The 18,592-nt window shown below is 41.5% G+C and overlaps 1 protein-coding gene across 1 annotated transcript in view; it reads left to right on the forward strand.

Annotated features, from left to right (window-relative positions):
- Positions 1-12,024: 12,024 nt before the first annotated feature.
- USH2A (usherin) overlaps positions 12,025-18,592 on the forward strand; it is a 419,339-nt gene continuing 412,771 nt past the window's right edge. Inside the window, exons 1-2 of the mRNA XM_068406084.1 lie at positions 12,025-12,542; positions 17,743-17,908. Coding sequence (XP_068262185.1) covers positions 12,025-12,542; positions 17,743-17,908 — 684 coding nt within the window. The remainder of the gene's footprint in view (positions 12,543-17,742; positions 17,909-18,592) is intronic.

Raw genomic sequence — 18,592 nt, forward strand, 5'->3', positions numbered from 1 at the left:
CAGCAGAATAGAAATAATGTGGTGTAGGTGATCCACTCTGCCCACGAATAACAAACTGTCAAAGGTAAAAGAACCATCAACCTGTCGTCTCCTCATGTGAACCCTGATGCCATTACTAGCTCTCTTGAAAAGTTAATAAGCCTCAACAGAAGATCAAAGTTCAGACCTCATGGGGTGGCTGGCAAGATCAGCTACAACTGGGACGGAGCTTTGTGAACAAGCTTATAAACTGAAACGTATCTGAAAAAGTTTACAGAATATAAAATTATATTCTTTGAAGAATCTATTATTTCTATTTAACTGAAACTAGGAAGGAATATCACCAGTTGCTTGTCATTCGTAACATTTATTTCTAGGGTGGACTACTGAAGTCAGCATGTTTTGCTTTCTTCTAAATACAGTGCCTTATGCATGAAACTTTCAAGCACTTGTTAGTTTTTCCATCTGTAGGAACACTGGATTGCTATGGACATAACTGGATAAATTCCAAAATTAAAAATAACTTTAAAGCTGAAAATAATTTCAGTTGTTGAAAACTTCTGGAGTAGATAACAGAAGTATCAAAAGACTGGATATACAGTGAAATGCTTAGAATACAAACCATGAAACATCAGTCATGTTTATGTGACTGACTTAATTTTTAGTAAATTTTAAAAAAGTTTAAAGTGAGTGTTTCTGGGTTTTTTGGTAGACAACTACTTGAATAATTTGTGAAGATTAATTGAAAAATAATTGCATTCTTATGGAAATTAGTTTCAACAAAAGGTGTGTGTATTCGAAGGACTTCTGGAATCTTAGTGACTAGGAAATAAATTGCACATTTTAAATATGGAAATAAGATGATTTGTTAATAGCCATCTTGCCCCTGAAAACTGGACTGTAATATGAGGCCACTTTCTCATTTATACTCTGTTATACTCATGCTGGTATCTTCAGTGTTACTTGGTAAAATTTATATAATAAATTAACATCAAGTGTGTGGAAGATGATGATCATTACTTCTCTTTATCCCAAACATCCAAACACTGAAAGGAATAAATATAGAGGTTTGTGTGGGGGTTTTCTTGTGGTTTTTTTTTTTTTTCAAGGTGTCCTTGAATGAGAGGATTTAAACCTCAATACTGTTGCTTGGGCCCAAGCCAAGTCATGTGTCCTCATTGGTCTTGAGGCTTTTCCTGTGGAATGCAGCTGTCGCTCTCCTTTGCAGTGTATCCTAATGGAATGAGACTCCTCTGTCCAGTCTCTGTCTAAGACCATGGATGTGTAGCTGAGGCTATAGGGACCCCTAGCTATTTAGCACCTCTCACTTGAGCTCGATGGGTTTTCATTACTCTGAGACCAACTCTGCAAGAAAAATATCTGAATTATGAGATTTATAAAATATGTATTAAGCAAAGGAGCTTGATTAAAATTATATACATATACTTAATATAAATTATGTGCAAAGTGCAAGGGGATCATTGCCTGCTATTTAAACCTTCTCTATATGCACAGGCTGCATTGTTTTAGCAATATTGATAAAGCTAAAGCAGTGCATTCCCCAGTCTTCAGCTATATCAATATAAGCATATTGATGCACATACAGTTTATTTCTCTTCCCTTAGGGAAACTGGGATATTAGGATATATCTTTCCTCAGAGATTTCAAAGAGGAGTCAATTGGACTGTGGCTGTACCAAATTGTTTGCATTTTTTGCATACTCCTGATGAAAATTGCACTGACATTTGTGCATATTCATTAGGAAGGTCATGAAAATGCAATGATAATGGCATAAAGGAGTTCTGCCTCTCACAAAACAAATGGACCACATTTTCCTACGGTTTTGTCTATTTAGTGATGTCCTATTTCTCTTACACACATACTCTGTCCCTCTTCCATTTTCTGTTAATATCCTGGGCATCATGTTCTGTGCCTTGTCAAGGAGATATGTGTAATTACAGGTGGGCTGAGTACAGCCAAGGAGAATGTATCATGGCTGAGTTCTGCCTCCTTTTCCATCAGCAGTATAACTAATTTAGATATCCCTCTTTGACTTAGCTAGTAGTTTTTGAGTGACCTGTAAACAAATTTCTCTGAGCCCTCTTCTCCTCTAAAGCACCTGAGAAGGGGAAAGACACTAGGAAGCATAATGTCCTAAAAAGTCATGCCTGAGTCTACATAACTGGTTTGAAAACTGCCACTAGTCCTGGCCTTGGAAGGAGACTTTAAGGATCAAATAAATACACAACTTGGAATATGTTTCCTCAAAGCAGACTGAAACCATCTAAAAGCTTGCTGCGTTTAGAACGGGTGATCCTGCCAATACCCTTGTACCCAATTTTGGCGCTCACTTGACTCCTTGGTGAGTGGATTCCATCTGCTAAATCCTCTGGGCAGTGTGGGTCTGCCCATTTGGGCAGCAGTCAACTGTTAGGTTGGTTCTGCTGCATCCTCTAGCAGCACCCTTTCCCTCTGATTGTCCTGATGTACTTCCTGTGCTGTGTCCTTATCCCCCACTGCATTTGCTTATCACGCTTTCTAGATTGCGTTTATTATTAAACTAGAAACCGTTTAAATCAACCTTTCCTCAAAGATCTACTCCACTGGGAGTTTTGTGGAGGAAAATGGTCTAGGCAATCCTGCCCTGGCAGGGGGATTGGACTAGATGATCTTTCGAGGTCCCTTCCAATCCCTAACATTCTGTGATTCTGTGAAAAACTAAGGGACTGTCTCCTCTACAGTCACTTCTCTTACTGTATGCTGTCGCCCAGCACTTTGAAGAACTTTCTAGTCTTTCTCCTTTAGAACATCTTCACCAGTAGAGATGCAAATCCATGATTCCTTGCTGTCACTATTAGATTGTATTTTCATGTCATTGATCCTATTTCTATTTTAGCTGATCATATGGGAAAGATTCATAAAGATGAAGGGTCCTACTATAAATTTTCCTTTGCCATGGGAGATTTTTGACACTGTCTCCCACAGCATCCTCCTAGACAAACTGGCTGCCTGGGGCTTGGATGGGTGGACTCTTTGATGGGTTAAAAACTGGCTGGATGGCCGAGCCCAGAGAGTGGTGGTGAATGGAGCAAAGTCCAACTGGCGGCCAGTCACTAGCGGTGTTCCCCAGGGCTCAGTTTTGGGGCCGGTGCTGTTCAATATCTTTATAGATGATCTAGACATAGGGATTGAGTGGACCCTCAGTAAATTTGCAGATGACATCAAGCTGGGTGGGAGTGTCGATCTGCTGGAGGGTAGGAAGGTCCTACAGAGGGATCTGGACAGGTTAGATAGATGGGCCGAGACCAACAGCATGAGGTTCAACAAGAACAAGTGCCGGGTCTTACACTTCGGCCACAACAACCCCATGCAGCTCTACAGGCTGGGGGAAGAGTGGTTAGAAAGCGGCCCAGTGGAAAGAGACCTGGGGGTGCTGATCGACAGCCGGCTAAACATGAGCCAGCAGTGTGCCCAGGTGGCCAAGAAAGCCAATGGCATCCTGGCCTCTATTAAGAATAGTGTAGCCAGCCGGTCTAGGGAAGTGGTCATCCCTCTGTACTCGGCACTGGTGAGGCCACAACTTGAGTACTGTGTCCAGTTCTGGGCCCCGCACTTCAAGAAAGATGTTGAGGTGTTGGAGTGAGTCCAAAGGAGGGCAACCAAGCTGGTGAAGGGTCTGGAGGGTCTGACCTATGAGGAACGGCTGAGGGAGCTGTGGTTGTTTAGCCTGGAGAAGAGGAGGCTCCGAGGTGACCTTATTGCAGTCTATAACTACCTGAAGGGAGGTTGTAGTGGAGTGGGAGGTTGTAGTGGAGGTTGTAGTGGAGTGGGAGTTGGCCTCTTCTCCCAGGCAACTAGCGATAGGACAAGAGGACATAGCCTCAAGCTTCGCCAGGGGAGGTTCGGGTTAGACATTAGGAAGCATTTCTTCTCAGAAAGGGTCATTAGATATTGGAATGGGCTGCCCACGGAGGTGGTGGAGTCACCATCTCTGGATGTGTTTGAGACAAGACTGGACATGGCACTTAGTGCCATGGTCTAGTTGACATGGTGGTGTCAGGGCAATGGTTGGACTCGATGATCCCAGAGGTCTCTTCCAACCTGATTGATTTTGTGATTAGTTATTGACTGCCCCCTAGTATTTCACAGGACCAGTCTGTTGGAGCATTCAGCCATCATATGAAACTTCCATTTTTTTGGCTTTTAATAGTAGATCCTTTTGTTAGTAACTGAAACTAAATTTACTGCTAAGTTAAGCCCTTTCTTGAACTTCAGAAAAAGGTTTCATTTTGACATTTGACAGTTAAACTCAGAAATTTTACTGCACTTATTCTTTGGTATTTTGTTCATTCCTGCACATCTCATAATGCTTTGCTAAAGTGACTATCTATCTTCATAGAATCATAGAGTGGTTTGGGTTGGAAGGGACCTTAAAGATCATCTAGTTCCAAACCCCCTGCCACAGGCAAATCTTCTCAATTTGTAGATAAGGAAAGTAAGACACAGACATGCACAGTTACTCTGTGCCCTGTGTATTTCTGAGCCCTGATTAGAATTTGGATTTTCTGACTGTTTTGTTTCCTCTTCAGATGGCCTTCCTTAATCTAGCATCTGAATTTTACCATAAGAAGGATGTTAATTTATTTTATTTAAACTAGCCTGTACTTATCCTACAATTCTAGAAAAGTACAAAATCCTACAGTGTATGCTAATGCTCCTTAGAACTTACAGTAAGGTGCACAAAATGACTTTATGCAAATATGTATATGCAGTTACAGCAGATATAATACTTGTTGAAGATAACTGGGAATAATGAACATCTCAAAGTTAGTATGATGAATAATGTTAATGTGTTTCACTCACAGGTGGAACTGTAACAAGCTTAACTCAGTGGCTCTAGGGAGACAGCTGTCTCTTTAAATGCAACACACTTTTTAAATGATTCTTGAACAAAAGTGGTGCCAGGAGCAGAGGAATCACTACTTTAAAGACAAGCATGTGAATTCTACAGGCACTGCATGCATTTGAAAAATGGCACATAATGACACAGGGGAACTTTGGAGCAAAATAGTACTGACGGTAAAGTTCTTGCTCTGTACCAGTCTGAAGCATAGAGAGGACCTGAAGTCAACTGCACTATGCCCCTGAGGCAGCCGTGTCCTTTCAGGGCTGGGGGATTAAATTGGTTCTGGTTGCTGGAAATTATTTGAAGAGCTAACTGTTACTTGAGAAGGCAATACTGCACTGTGCTGGCTCAGGTGAGCTGTAAAGGGGTGGGAGGAAGGGAAGAACACAGGCCTATGCTCAACTTGGTTTCTTCTTAGTTTCTCATAGAGGGGAGCAGCTGGGGAGAAAGCAGCAGCTTTTCCCCTATGTCTTGCTCTTGCTGCTCACCAAGGATCTCATTGGTATAACAGGAAGAATTTAATTGCTTCTCCTGGCATGGGGAGACCTTGAATGTGTCCTGTACAGGAAAGAAGGGCAGTGTGACTCTGCTCTGGAGATCATGAAGGTCCTACCTCACTGTTACTGGGTCTACTACCCCAGCAGCTACGCAAAGCACAGCAATAACAATTTTAAGGTTCTGGAGTTTTTCCTCCAGGTCTCTCCTTTAGCACATATAGAAGAGAGAGAGCCTTTGAGAAGAAAAGGGATTTACCACAAACTTTGGAGAACTTCGTATTGAGGCGAGTTCAGGGTGGAAACTTTCAGAGGAAGCGAAGCTGGATAAGAAGAGAGAGAGGAAAACTAAAGGTGGGAGAATTAGTGAGGACTGTGTGCTGTGAAGGAGAAGGATATGTTGAAAAGTAGAAGAAACTGGTGGCCACTAAGTGTTCTGAGGGCAGATGCTAAAGGTTTGAGGGGCCTGATGCTGGTTGAAGAGTTGGTCTGAATAGAAAGTGTTAAGATCCTTACAGGAGCAAATAGGAGGAAGATGTTTGGGGAAGGAGCATGTCCTTGGGAATGATAAATATGAGTGAATTTATTGTAGTGATTTGCAAGAAGCAACATGGGGGGCTGTGAAATAAAAGTGAATTTAGAAGGTGAAGGAGAAGGATATAAATGCAGGGCTTTTGGCAGAAGAGATGATAAAGATAGGTGTGAAGCATTTTGAGAACTGTGAAACAGGAATTTTCAGGAAAAGCAGAAGTTGAACACTTAGAGGGGGAAGCGATTATGCTCATGTTGTATGGTGCAGTCCTCAGTTGAATACCCAGTTCACCTGTCTTCAGAAAATTGCCTAGTTATATGAAACTTGGACAAATCCTAACGTAACTTTCCCATTCATCAACACATATATGCCAAGTCAAAGTACACCTCCTCTGTTGTTACCTGAGGCCTGTGCTGAAGACACTGACTGTAACTGAACCCAAACAGAGAAGAGGAGGCAGGTGCAAAGCTGGAAGATCCTCCTTTAGGATGGAATGAAAAGTTGGAAGATGTGGAATCATGTTTTGCTGAAAGAAGGATTGGGGCAAGGAGGGCGAGATCAGCTTGAATGCTCAAGGTTGAGCAGGATGCTTGTTGCTTAATGATGATAAAGCAGAAGAGGATGGAAGGGAGTGCCTGGTAAAGCGGCTATGGATTAAGCAGCCATGAAATAGGGGATTAAAGGAGAAGGTCTAAAGGAAAATGAAGAATAGGGGCAGGGATTTGATGGAGAGTCTGAAGAAGGTGTTGATAATCAGTTGATTAAAACAGAGAATTGAGTAATTAGGTACAGCTAATGTATTGAAAGGGTTGAAGGCCAGAGGATGGATTAGAGAAGGTTTTGTGGAGAATAGGCTAATAAAGGAAAAGAGAAGCTGTTATTTGGACATGTCCTGTGCTGGGAACTGGTAGGAAAGCATATGATGGATTGGGGTGGGGGAAGGTGTGGAGGAAATAACAGATGCTGTGGGGAGAGAAAAGGTAATTATTAGAGCCCAAGTGCTTCAGCTGTATAGGACGGCCATTCCTGCTTGGACAGGCCATTATTATAGCCTACAATGGTCATGCAAAAGAAAATATGCGTAAAGAAGTCCTTGCAGAGGTTTCTTTTCACTGGATTTACCATGTGGAGATGTAGAATCTAGCTCGTATTTTCAAGTGAAGGAAGCCTGTAAAACTTGTTGCCTAGAAGTCTTTCATTTCTGCTTTTCTAGTAACAAAGAAAGTTTTTGGTGCTAAAATAAGCGATGTGATGTACTGTACTTCTAAAGCTGTTAAAAGGCTCTTAACAGCTCTATAAAATACTTGCTGCCTCCTCCTGTGCTTTCAGAAAATTTTACTCTAATATTTATTTCACTGGCCTTATACAGAATTTCCTCCCCTTTAAAACATAAGTTGTTAATTATTTCTGGGTTGTCATGATCAACTCCCCTCCAGCTATTAAAATGTACTTGCATTGTAGTTTTATTATTACTTGCAAAATATTGGAAAAAATAATTTTGCTAGGCAGTTAAATTTGAAATAAATATTGACTCGGCTATGCAAATGGCTCTTTTATGTTAATTTCCTGCAAATATTCAAATGGTGTAGTTTTACGAGAAAAAGCACTCATAAAAACAAGTCTTTATGAATATTCACTGAAAGTGAATTTTGAATTGTACACTTGAGCCTAATCTTTGAAAGTCACGCTGTGTGGGTTAGTCTACATAGGTCACTTCACACAATAGCAAAACCAGTAGCATGCGACTTGTCAACACTGCACAAATACAAGGTAATATTGGTATAAGGTGTTTGCAGAACGTGATACAAATGGAAGCTTTCAATACACTGCAAAATTCTTCAGCTTTTCAGAACTCTTTATGAATGGAAGACAAGGCAAAATTGATGAACAAATTACTTGTCAAGACTTTGCTCATGACTAATTAAAATATTATTTAAAAGCAATTGTGATGGTGCAGAACACCCATGGTGTTTTGGGGAGAGAAATTAATTACCTGAAATTCTACCTCAATAGTTCCAGGAATTATGATCCTAAGGAATTTTTTAAGTTTGTATTGCTCTGTGTAAGTATAAAACACACACGCAATTGTACGGTTTGTGCAGACTAGTTTTGTATTGTTGGAGATCTGAGTAACTGTATTGCTGCATTCCCTGTCTCCCTTCATCCTTTTTTTTCTCCTAGTAGATTATCGTCGTTACAAAGTCGAGCACATTGAAGTTTGGAAATGGTGGTGGTAAGTTTGCCCTGTGCACAAACTTAATTAGTCCCTGTGGTTTTACCACGTCCAACAAGATGCTCCACTAAGCATGTGCAAATTGGTATTTTTGAGGGCTTATAACTTGACTATAGAAATATGACTTCTCATATCAAATCCCTGCTTCAGAGCATATAAATTTTTGACATGTGGTCTTCAAAATTTTCCAGTCAAGGTAAATTAGGCTTCATGTTTTTTTTTTCCTTAGTAACCTGCGCTAACCTTCTAGAGCAGTCAGTGGGTCCTGAGACTCGGCTAACCGTGGGTTACGAAAACAGCTGGTATGGAAAGCTTTTTTGGATGATGCTATCTGCCATGGATAAGGTGTTGAATCATTAGGGTCAGGCTCCCAGTTACGTCAGAACTTTCTGATGCAGGTCAGATTCTCCAATGGCATCTGTGTGGCTTAGAGCAGCATGTGGCTATTGAAGGCTTTCTTTTCTGATGAGATGAATGGTTGTAACTAAAAGCTTGAAACGTTCAAATTTGGTTATTTTCCTTGTGCTGCAATTCTAGTTCTATTAAATGGGCATAATGAATTCTTCACGAGAATTCATTGCATAATACTAGCACATTTTCTTGCCTGGTAGGATTTCCTGGTTCCATACATGTATATTAAACAGCCTTCAATACACTCTTGTGAACAGGATCCGTATTTCCCACAAAATCACTCTCAGGTTTTTCGTTTGTGGTACAGTTTATATTGCATGTCTGTTCCTGGCTGCAAAGGCCTTTGGATGCTTTATCATCTATTTAATCTTCTGCAGGTAGTTTATTCATTTTACTCCTGATGAACAACGGTGTCTTTGACAAAAATGTAGTGATCCTTGACCTGGGTAATTGGGCCTGCTATGTGGTTTTGCAAGGTTTGTACTATTGTCTTGTGTATTTGGATGAAATATGTCACAGGAAAAATTGTGATCTCTGCTGGGATGGTTATCTTTGGGATAGAGGGTGTAAAACGAGTCAGGGCATTTTGCCAAACTGAGCACTGACTATGAAAGATGCTGTGGCATACTTGGGAGGTGGTGGGGCTGGCAAGGATTTGCAGAATATATAAGAAAGTGCATTTTGTGACGAATGTGCTCTGAATTTCCTTTCAGGTACCTGTTAGACCTGCAAGGATTCTTGGAGGTGGCCTTGCTGGTTGCTAGAAAGAGGTGGGACAGAGCAAAACCTGATTTTTATATTTCAGGAATGCCAAGAAATACACACAAGTCACAGTCTGGTATCTTTGGTCATTTGGTAAGCTCCCATTTTTATCAGGTGCATGCTCCACGACTCATAGCTGTTCCTATCTTGTTTGATGTCCTGAGACGGTAGCTAACATCTGGGATTTTATTACTGCATTGTTTTCTGTCTGTTTTCTTTCCATCGTGTTCTGAAAGACCTGGTTTGTTCTTGATGTGCAAACACTCTCACTGTTCTATTATTGATGGCACTAAGGTAGCCTATGGTCTAACTATCTATCTAGAAATGCTTCATGTGCTGAGGTGTTGCACCACGCCTCATACCAATGTTTCCCCCTCATCGCTTCTGTGGTAGATGAAGTTCTTTACATTTAAGTACTTTTGGGAAGGTAATTCTGATGACAGAGCTATGATGTTTAGTGACTACCAGAAGATGAAAACACTGCAAAGTGACTGATAATACTTTAGCAGGAATTACTATTTATCTTTTATGACCTTAGGAAAAAGATCTGTATTAAAGCAGAGATGTTCCAGGAACAGTTGAGGAGCTTGTTTGATGTGGGATGAAGGGCTTGTTAAAATGCATTAAGAGTTATGACAAAGGATGATTTCTTAGCAGTTGTATATGTTGCCAAATAATTTTGTCGCTATGTAGCTAGTAAAAGTCCAGACATGCTAAGGTGACAAGTTACTGCAGGCTATTTCAACAAAATTGTCAGGAAAGATACCAGCCAGGTTGGAGCTCATGCAACTTCCATAATAAAGATAAAATTTATAGATGCTTTATATATCCTCAGGGGAGGTATTAATTGGTGCTTCTCTGTCCAGAAATACATATAAACAAGCTATTGTAGCTCATGCTCAGCTCACTGAGGACAACTTTGCAGCTGGTTTGTGTTTGCTTTACATAGCTGTACTAAAGCAAGAAATGAGGTTCTTGTCAAAAACGTCTGAAGGTCCTGACAATGTTTCTTCGTAGCACTTTTTTTGCTGTGGAAAGTGTACCTAAGGCACTTATCTGCTCCTGTTCATGCTCTTCCGTCAGCCCCCTGACTTCAAACTCCCACCCTAGTTTCAGCATGTAAAAGAAATTAATTCCCCTTTCTCTACCCAGTGAAAGTCTGACCCTAAGACTTCAGAAAACTGGACCCAGAGGCAACTACCTCGCCGCTTCCAAAGCTTTACAGGGCAGACCTTGACAAGCGCACCCCACAGAAGGCCTCACACCCCCCAAAAAAGGCGGCCTGACCCCGCCGACGTCGAGCCCCGCAGGGCCGCCCCACAGAACCGCAGCCTGAAGGGCGGGCCTGAGGAGAGCCGGGGCCTGAGGAGAGCCGGGGCCTGCCCGCCGCAGGCCGCCCGCTCCTCCTGAGGCGACGGCCGGCTGCCCAAGGCTGCGTTAAATATTTCATACCGCGCAACCCAGCGGCAGTGAAATGGCTTTCCGCGGGCCGCCCTTCTCACCCCTGGGCCTGGGGGTGCGTGTGAAACTAAGCCGGCGTGGGGGGATGAAGTAAGGAGCCGTGCGCCCCGGACGGCCGCCTGCCGCCGCTGCTGCTGCCGCTTTAAAACGCGGCGGGGGCCGGGGGGGCCGCGGCGGGCCCGGGCCGCGGGGGCGGGGAGGAGGCCGCGGCGTTGCCGGGCGACGCGGCCGGCGTTGCCGCGGGGAGCCGTCGGGCGCCGCGCCGCTCTCCTCGCTGCTCTCCTCGCTCCGCTCCTCTCCCAGGTGGAGTAAAGGACGGTAAATCAACTTATTTATCGGCTGCCATCGCGCGGTTCGGCGCCTGCCCCTGCCCAGCCGGCCGGCGAGCCCCAGCGCAGGCGTTCGCTGTTAGAAAGCTCCACACGGGACAGATGGGGAACGTGGTTTTAATCAGCTTTGCCAAGCGCTGAAAGGAGCAGCGTGAGGTGGGCAGTGGGGTAAGGCACGAAGCGGGCCGCCACTTGAGGGGAGGGTAGATACATCGCTGGGGCCTCCGGCCGCCGTTCCGCTCGCTGGCACCCAGCGCGCCCCAGGAGCAGAGGCAGGGGGGTGTCCCTCAGTGTACCCTGAAATAGCGCGGTGGGGATGGCGCCGAGCAGCTCCCAGAGAGCAGTGTAAAGCTGAGGTAAGCACCGGGGGATTGTAAATGTGAGGTTCAAGGAACTAGCTTGAAACACTCAGGGAGAACGTTTGGGCACTGAAGTTGCATGCCCTGGTTTGCTGCCTTATTCTGTACTCACTACCTTCAATCGTAAAGCTGAGCGTCGCCTCGAGTGATGCGACAGATGTAGGATAAACTCTGCTCAGCCGTGAGCCTGTGCAGGCTCGAGTCGACCTCGTACTGTTGCCCTTACTTAGAGAAACATCTCGGCCGTAGCCAGCGAAGGTGTGTGCAGGTGGTCCTGCTGGGGGAAATGTGGAAAAAGAATTCGAACCCTTTAAATCCCTAGTGGGACATTGCCTCTGTGGGTGCGAAAGGGCACATTCCTACCATGGATTGTGTCTGTTTTTTGTGGTTTGCAGATACCAGCCGTCACCCACGTGCATTTTACTGGCCAGAAGACGTAGATGTCCCCTGCGACTGAGTCCTTGCATGAGCGTTTTGAAGATGAAACACTACACAAACTCTTAAAGCGTACCACCTGAGTGAGGACATTGCTACCGACATGGACATCATTATTTATTTATGGATGCTTTAATCAGCAGGAGCTTTTTTGTAAACATGAATTGCTGGGCTCTTTCCTTGAGATGTCGTTTCTTGTTTCATGCTATTGAAACATTAATCTTAACTTATGACTCCTTTGTGTTGGTCGGCTCTCAGGGACATTTCCCTAGGCTTGAAAATGTGGGAGCTTTCAAGAATGTGTCAATCGTGCCAACTCAAGCCACTTGTGGGCTGCCAGACCGAAGTACTTTTTGTCATAGCTCGGTAACTGTTGAAAATATTATGTCCTGCACCCAAAGGTTTTGTGTTCAGGAATGTCCATACAGGTCGTCACCTCCTTCCTACAAACTGCTTCTTTCAGAAGGCCTTGGTACCTGTATCACAGAGGACAAAAGGGACTTGCATCCAGGGTCCTTCAGCAATGCTTCCAGTTTCATTTTTCATAATCACAAGGATTGCTTCTCTACCCCCCGTTCTCTGAGGCTTGCAGCTTCATTTACATTAACTGTATGGTTGAAACCTGAGCAAGAAGGTGTAATGTAAGTAGTATTGAAGGTGTTTACTTTCCTGGTGCTCTTAAAAAAATTGATCATTGGTCATTATTAGCAAGCTATTTAAAATTTTAAAAAGGTATAGTGAGAAACTGTGACGTTGTAAAGCCGTATTTAGGTTGGGGTCTTCGCAAATGTCAAGACAAGTAGGTTCAGTTTCAGTGGAATTGACTCAGATGGTGGTTCAATTGCTTTCAGTGGGAACTATTCATACATAATGTGCGTGTCTGTTCTTAAAAATCTAAATTTGTATTTCTGATTCACAATCCTTCTTCTAAATCTACTAGAAAAACATGTCAGGTTTCTGCTGTTGCTGCTTTCATGATGGAAAAAAATCATCTAAAAATTTTAGGAATCCCCCAACACAAGTTTACTCCTTAAAAACAAACGAGGAAAACCCCCAGATGTTCAGAATATTTCAGAGCTATAGAAGACTGATCACAATTTTTATGGAAGATCTGGGGAATGTTGACTGAACAAGAGATCGTGTTGCCATTTTAACAAAAGATTAGTGAAGCTTCACTAGGTGTTTACAAAACAGATGTGCTAAGCGTAGTCCCTTTCTTATTTGCCTACATGTCACATTTTTAGCAATTATTGCTGTTATAAGTGGCCCTTCAGCTTGACTGGGCCTTAGTATAATGAAAAGACTTGCTTTTTGAAAAATGCATCACAAATCCTGCAAAAAAGGTTCCCTTCACCTATCACAAAATGCAGAGCCTCCTACTCTTTCTCACCCTGGTAGTGTAGATCCTCTTTAAAGTGAAGCACACAAAGTATAGTACATTCCTTCAGCATTTATGTCACAAATATTTTTGTACTTATTCTTCGAAGGAAAATCTTGCTCTACTCTGTTGTAGCATTCTTGATACTTATTTTTGCATGCTGCTGTGAAATAGTAAGTTGTCTAGGCGTGTGAAAATCATCAGAAACAATAGAAATGTCTAAAATTATAATGATATCTGTAAAATTATAGTCTGCTTTATGCAAGGAGAATTACCTTTAAAAAATCAACCTAGCTATAGAAATTGTGGCGATGGAGTGGAAATGAATGAGATCTGCAGAGCAAAAGTGACCTTAGTTCGAGCTTAAGTTAAATCAGCTCAGCTCAAGGTGTGTGTAAAGGTGTCCCTGGAGCTTTGACCTAGTGTCTTTTATAGACAGCATTTTCTGTATAATGTTTGAATCTTGAATGCCAGAGAGTCTATCCCTGGGGTTGTCCTATGCCATGAGTTCACATCCACGCACGTGCGGGTATATCAGAGTCTTGTTCAGCAGAGCATATGCCTAACTTGAAGCAGAAATGTCCTCCTAATTTCCAAGCAAGCTATTGCAGGGATGTGTTGAGTGAGATCTGTGAAACTCTTTTGTCAATGAGATCGGCTTTTGTTTGCATGGAGCCTAAAACAATGAAATATATGTCCTTAGTTTCAAACAATTGTGTGGTGGAGAAACCAGACTCTACTGATCTCTGGTTATCCATGGGCTAGTGTAAAACATTAGCTTCTGACTGCTGCTGGGTTAATAAGTACACAAAGTACATATTCCTGTTCAGTGGGTTTTATAGATTGCTTTAAAATCTAAATGTTTTTATTCAATTTTTGTAATAGATCACTTCAATGAAGTAGAGCCCAGTCCTGAAAATTGAAATTGGACAACAGTTATTCAAGTGGACAGGATGATATGCCACTGTCCAGACTCTTCTTTTCACTGTTCACAGAAAGAAGTGTATTAATTTTCCTTTCTTCATAAAAGGAATACAGGGCTCCACTTGTGGGGAAACAGTAATTGCACACAAATAGCCACTGAAGCTTGACTCAGAAGGCATCCTACAAAAGAAAAATAGTTTAACAGCAAACTAAAATGGTTTTCCTTTTATTGTATTGGTTTAGTGAGTCCTTCAGGTTGGCAGAAGGAGTTTGACTTACCAGATGTCCTACTTTTTGCAGTCCCTGATGGGGAATTGTCCCTGTTAGATGTCATTTGTGAGACCTTTTAAACCCCATTATCACAGCAGAGGGACTTCATGGAACTGGAAGTCATTCTAACAAAGTCTTTGCACTGCCGCCTAAACACTAGGAAGATGAGCCAGAAGCAGCCATTCATTTTACCAGTAGAATAATTGAAAGTTTAACAAGGTATTTTGTTTACTGGCAAAGAGCTCTTACTTCAAGTACAGCAGACCCATGGTTTTTGGACATGCCATACTAATGTGTTTCTTTGTGCTGAATGTTATGTGGTCTGGCTGCTAGAGAACACTTAGGAAAGAAGCTAGGGGTGTTGCTGTATAGTATCCCATTGCATCCTTGTAAAGACACTGACATTTCTCTATTAGGCATGTGCCCATGTAAGAGAATAGCAGGATTTTTCTTCTAAAGTTACTGTACTGGCTGAAGTGAGAGATACTGATGTGAGGATCGAAAGTCTGAAGGCCCTTTAAAGATTGTGACATTCTGGGGGAGCAAATATATGTGGATAATCAAAGATACCAAGAATTTTCCTCGTCAGTTTCATATACCGACTTTTCTTATGTGAACCTGGGAAAGAATACGCTTTCATCCAAAGAGACAGGCAAGTCAGGTCATGTTACGGGTTTATTTGAAGCCCTAATGTTCTTCTAAGATGTATAGTGTAGATATTTGTGGGTATGCTTTTAAGTCACTGCATATTGGAAATCTTGAAGAAAAGCAAGAGAATAGTGAGAAAACACTGACATTTGTACTCCAGTCTTTAAATTTACTTTCCCTTTAGGCAGTAACTGCAATAAGTGAGCAAAGCTCTTGTCCCTGAATTTTATTCTTTCCTTACTGCATGTACTCATCAGTTACTATAAATGCTTTCAGAAAGCCTATAAAGTAGCCTGTAAGTAAGCCTTAGCACAATATAGGAAATTGAGTATGATGATAACCCCTTACAATGGAATAGGATAAGAATACGGGTAGAAGCTTAGCATATATGAGTAATCATGACAGGCAGTTTATATCAGTTTAGCATGAACTGGGCTAACTGGAAGTTACAGGACCAGAAGACAGTGGCGGTGGGAGAGAAATGAGCTGGGGCCTTTTACATGCAAAAGGGTCAGGGGGAACGGCCTGATTGTGAAGTGGGCAGTAGATATATTTTTAAGCTTTATTTATCTAAAGGACTAAAATAATTTCTTATTACATTATATCCATTCAGATGTTTTACATTAGCAATTAGACTGAAAGAGGGAGTTGCCTTTAAGATACCCTATGTCTGATTTTCAACTGGTGCAGATGTTCCCATTTGCAAGTGCTCCAGTTAGTGTGTGGGGATCACCAGTGCAGCCATTTTCAGTTCTCCAGAATAGTTTTTCCTTCGAAAGCTGACCAAGCAGGTTTGTGCTGTTTGCTTTTTCTCCCTCCAACCCCACCATAGAGAATTATGTAGTCAGGAATTGGCTTTGTGGGACTGCAGGTTACCTGAAGTTGGAAACTTCATAAAGAACACTGTTTTCTCTCTGTAATCATGGCTGGAAAGGAAAATCGTGCTCAGAGTCGGAAGTAATGCTTATGCCTATTTCACCTATGTTAGCAGTAGTCTGGGTTTTTTTTTCTTTCCCCACACCTCCTCTGTTTTCTGCCTCTTGGTTTTTCTCTTTCAGCTGTGAGTCACAAATCACATTTGTTCTTTCCAGTTTTCAAAGTGATGTACATCAAGGTCGCTTCCCTTCTTAAAGTCATGATACCTTTGGGGATAAAAACAATGTGGGGATGTTTGTTTTAGATAGCTAAAATAAACAAAAAACTGGATTATCCAGTTATTGTTTATCCAGGAACTGGGTAAATCCAGTTCCTAAATATTTTGCTACTTAGCTGAGCCTTCCCTCACATTTATTATCTAGCAAAACTAGCATGTTTACAAGCAAACAAAACATTGAAAAGACCAGTCAACATTATATTAAGCAACATGTTTTTAGTAAGGTTTGGAAAACAGAAGTCTGCATTTTGCATGTTGTTTTATTGACAGAATTCCCGCAGGCTGAAATGGTAACAGTTAAAATGAATTAGTTTTCCTCTTGGATTTAAAGGTGAATTAGTGAATAATAGCAGTATCAACGAACAACCTTTTTGATACTTTTCTTTTATAAATGCGTAGTAGGTGAAGATGCTTATCAGTAGATAAGGTTTTTGGTGTGTTTTTTTTTCTGAAATATGTCTACGTAAATCCTCATCTCATGCAAATTTTATATGCTTCTCTCTTGTGACTTAGTGCACTAATTTAGTCTGGTGTAACCTTAAAATATTTGGCTTTTCATGGGTTAGTAAATTGGGGACTGGATTTCTCAAGCAGCTGAAATGGGAATGCAGAACTTAATTTCTGTTGTACTGATGATTACCTTAGTAAAATACGGAGCTGTTTCACAAGCATATATAGCCTATGCTTTCTCAAGATCCTTGACGTCATCATGGTGATTGGATTGGCAAAAATATTTCGATAGCTATATATGCAACATGGGTTGCTACGGATGGTGTTCTTTGTATCTTATATGTCAGTGCTGCATTTGATATTGATGTGAAATCGTTGGGGGAAGAAAACCTAACAAGCGGCTGGATAGCCTTCTTGCTTTGCTCTGGTTCTTTTACGTTAAAGAAAGGCTGTGTCAAAGGGAGAGCACAGGGGAAGCTGGTGGTGTTGCTACTTGGACACATTTGGTGGAAATATGGGAGGCTTATTTCTAGAACATGTCATTTGTACTGCTTTTTGTGGTTATATTACATTTGCCTTGTTAGACTAAACAAAATTTAAGTGCCTCCACAGGATGTACTGTGTTGCACAGCTTTGTACAAAAGTGCAGCAGAGACCGGCATGGTGCTGGCCAGCCACCGTGGTTTCTGTCATGGAACCCTGAAGAGAGGAGGCAAAGTGGACCCCTCTTCCTCCCACAAGTGAACTGTGGTTGCATGCACTAAATTAAAAAAAAACCCCACACAAACCAAAATCAAAAACTCACAGATTAAGACAGAAAATATCTTTGTTAAAGTTCTTTTACAGTTAGTACATCCTGTGACTTTCACTGTCACTGAGCATCTTCTCAAGAGCTGTATTTTTAACGTTTATTTTAATACATTCTGGTTAGCATCACTTTACAGGATAGCACCTTGGCAAGAACGTGTATATGTGTGTGCCTCTGACCTTATGTTGTTTTTCTTGGTTATTTCCAAAGGTGTGTGATAGAAAAGGCTATTGATGGGCAGACTGTGTTCAAACTCACAATCTCTGAGAAAGAGACCATGTTTTATTATCGCACAGTAAATGGTTTGCAGCCACCAATAAAAGTAATGACACTGGGGAGAATTCTTGTGAAGAAATGGATTCATCTTAGTGTGCAGGTGAGTAAAATAAAAACCATTTAATATTTGTTGAAATACAATATTCTGTGAGAATGGTGTAAATGTATAAATATAAAAGGGTAAACTGGGGGATGTAAATGATAACTCTTGAGTCTTGTAGGTAAGGATCTTAATTTGGTAGCTCATTTTGAGGTGATTGCTAATTTAGCACTGGAAAGAAATGCTGTGCCTGTTCTTCTGAACAAACAAGACTTGAAAATTCTTGCCCTTAAGAACAAGAGTATTTGGGGTCAAGAAAAGCTACTTATTTCTAACATTACCAGTAAGTCTTGGGTCTCTGAAATTATTTCTTAAAGAAGACAATGTCATCCTCATCTATACATGCTAATGTACTTATCTTAGAGGTGTGTCCCATTACATTTTGAAAACTTCTTGCAGTGCACATAAGTAAACATGTATGAGTTTGTGCAGGATCAATCAAGCTAGTAAGTTACAGAGCTATTACCTCTTATTTTAAAAATATGATTCAGAATTGTTAAAACGCAATCCTTGTGTTCTAAAAGTCTTCTGTTGACATAACTTTTTAATAAGTGTACAAATATCCACTGATGATAAAGCAAAATTGAGTTTGTTAAAATTTAAACTGTATGTACAAAAATCAGTAAGCAAATACAGAAGAAATTAAAATTCAGTTATTTGCATGTCTTGTAATTCCCAACAGAC

The sequence above is a fragment of the Nyctibius grandis genome, chromosome 1 (assembly GCF_013368605.1).
Source record: "Nyctibius grandis isolate bNycGra1 chromosome 1, bNycGra1.pri, whole genome shotgun sequence".
Classification (NCBI taxonomy): domain Eukaryota; kingdom Metazoa; phylum Chordata; class Aves; order Nyctibiiformes; family Nyctibiidae; genus Nyctibius; species Nyctibius grandis.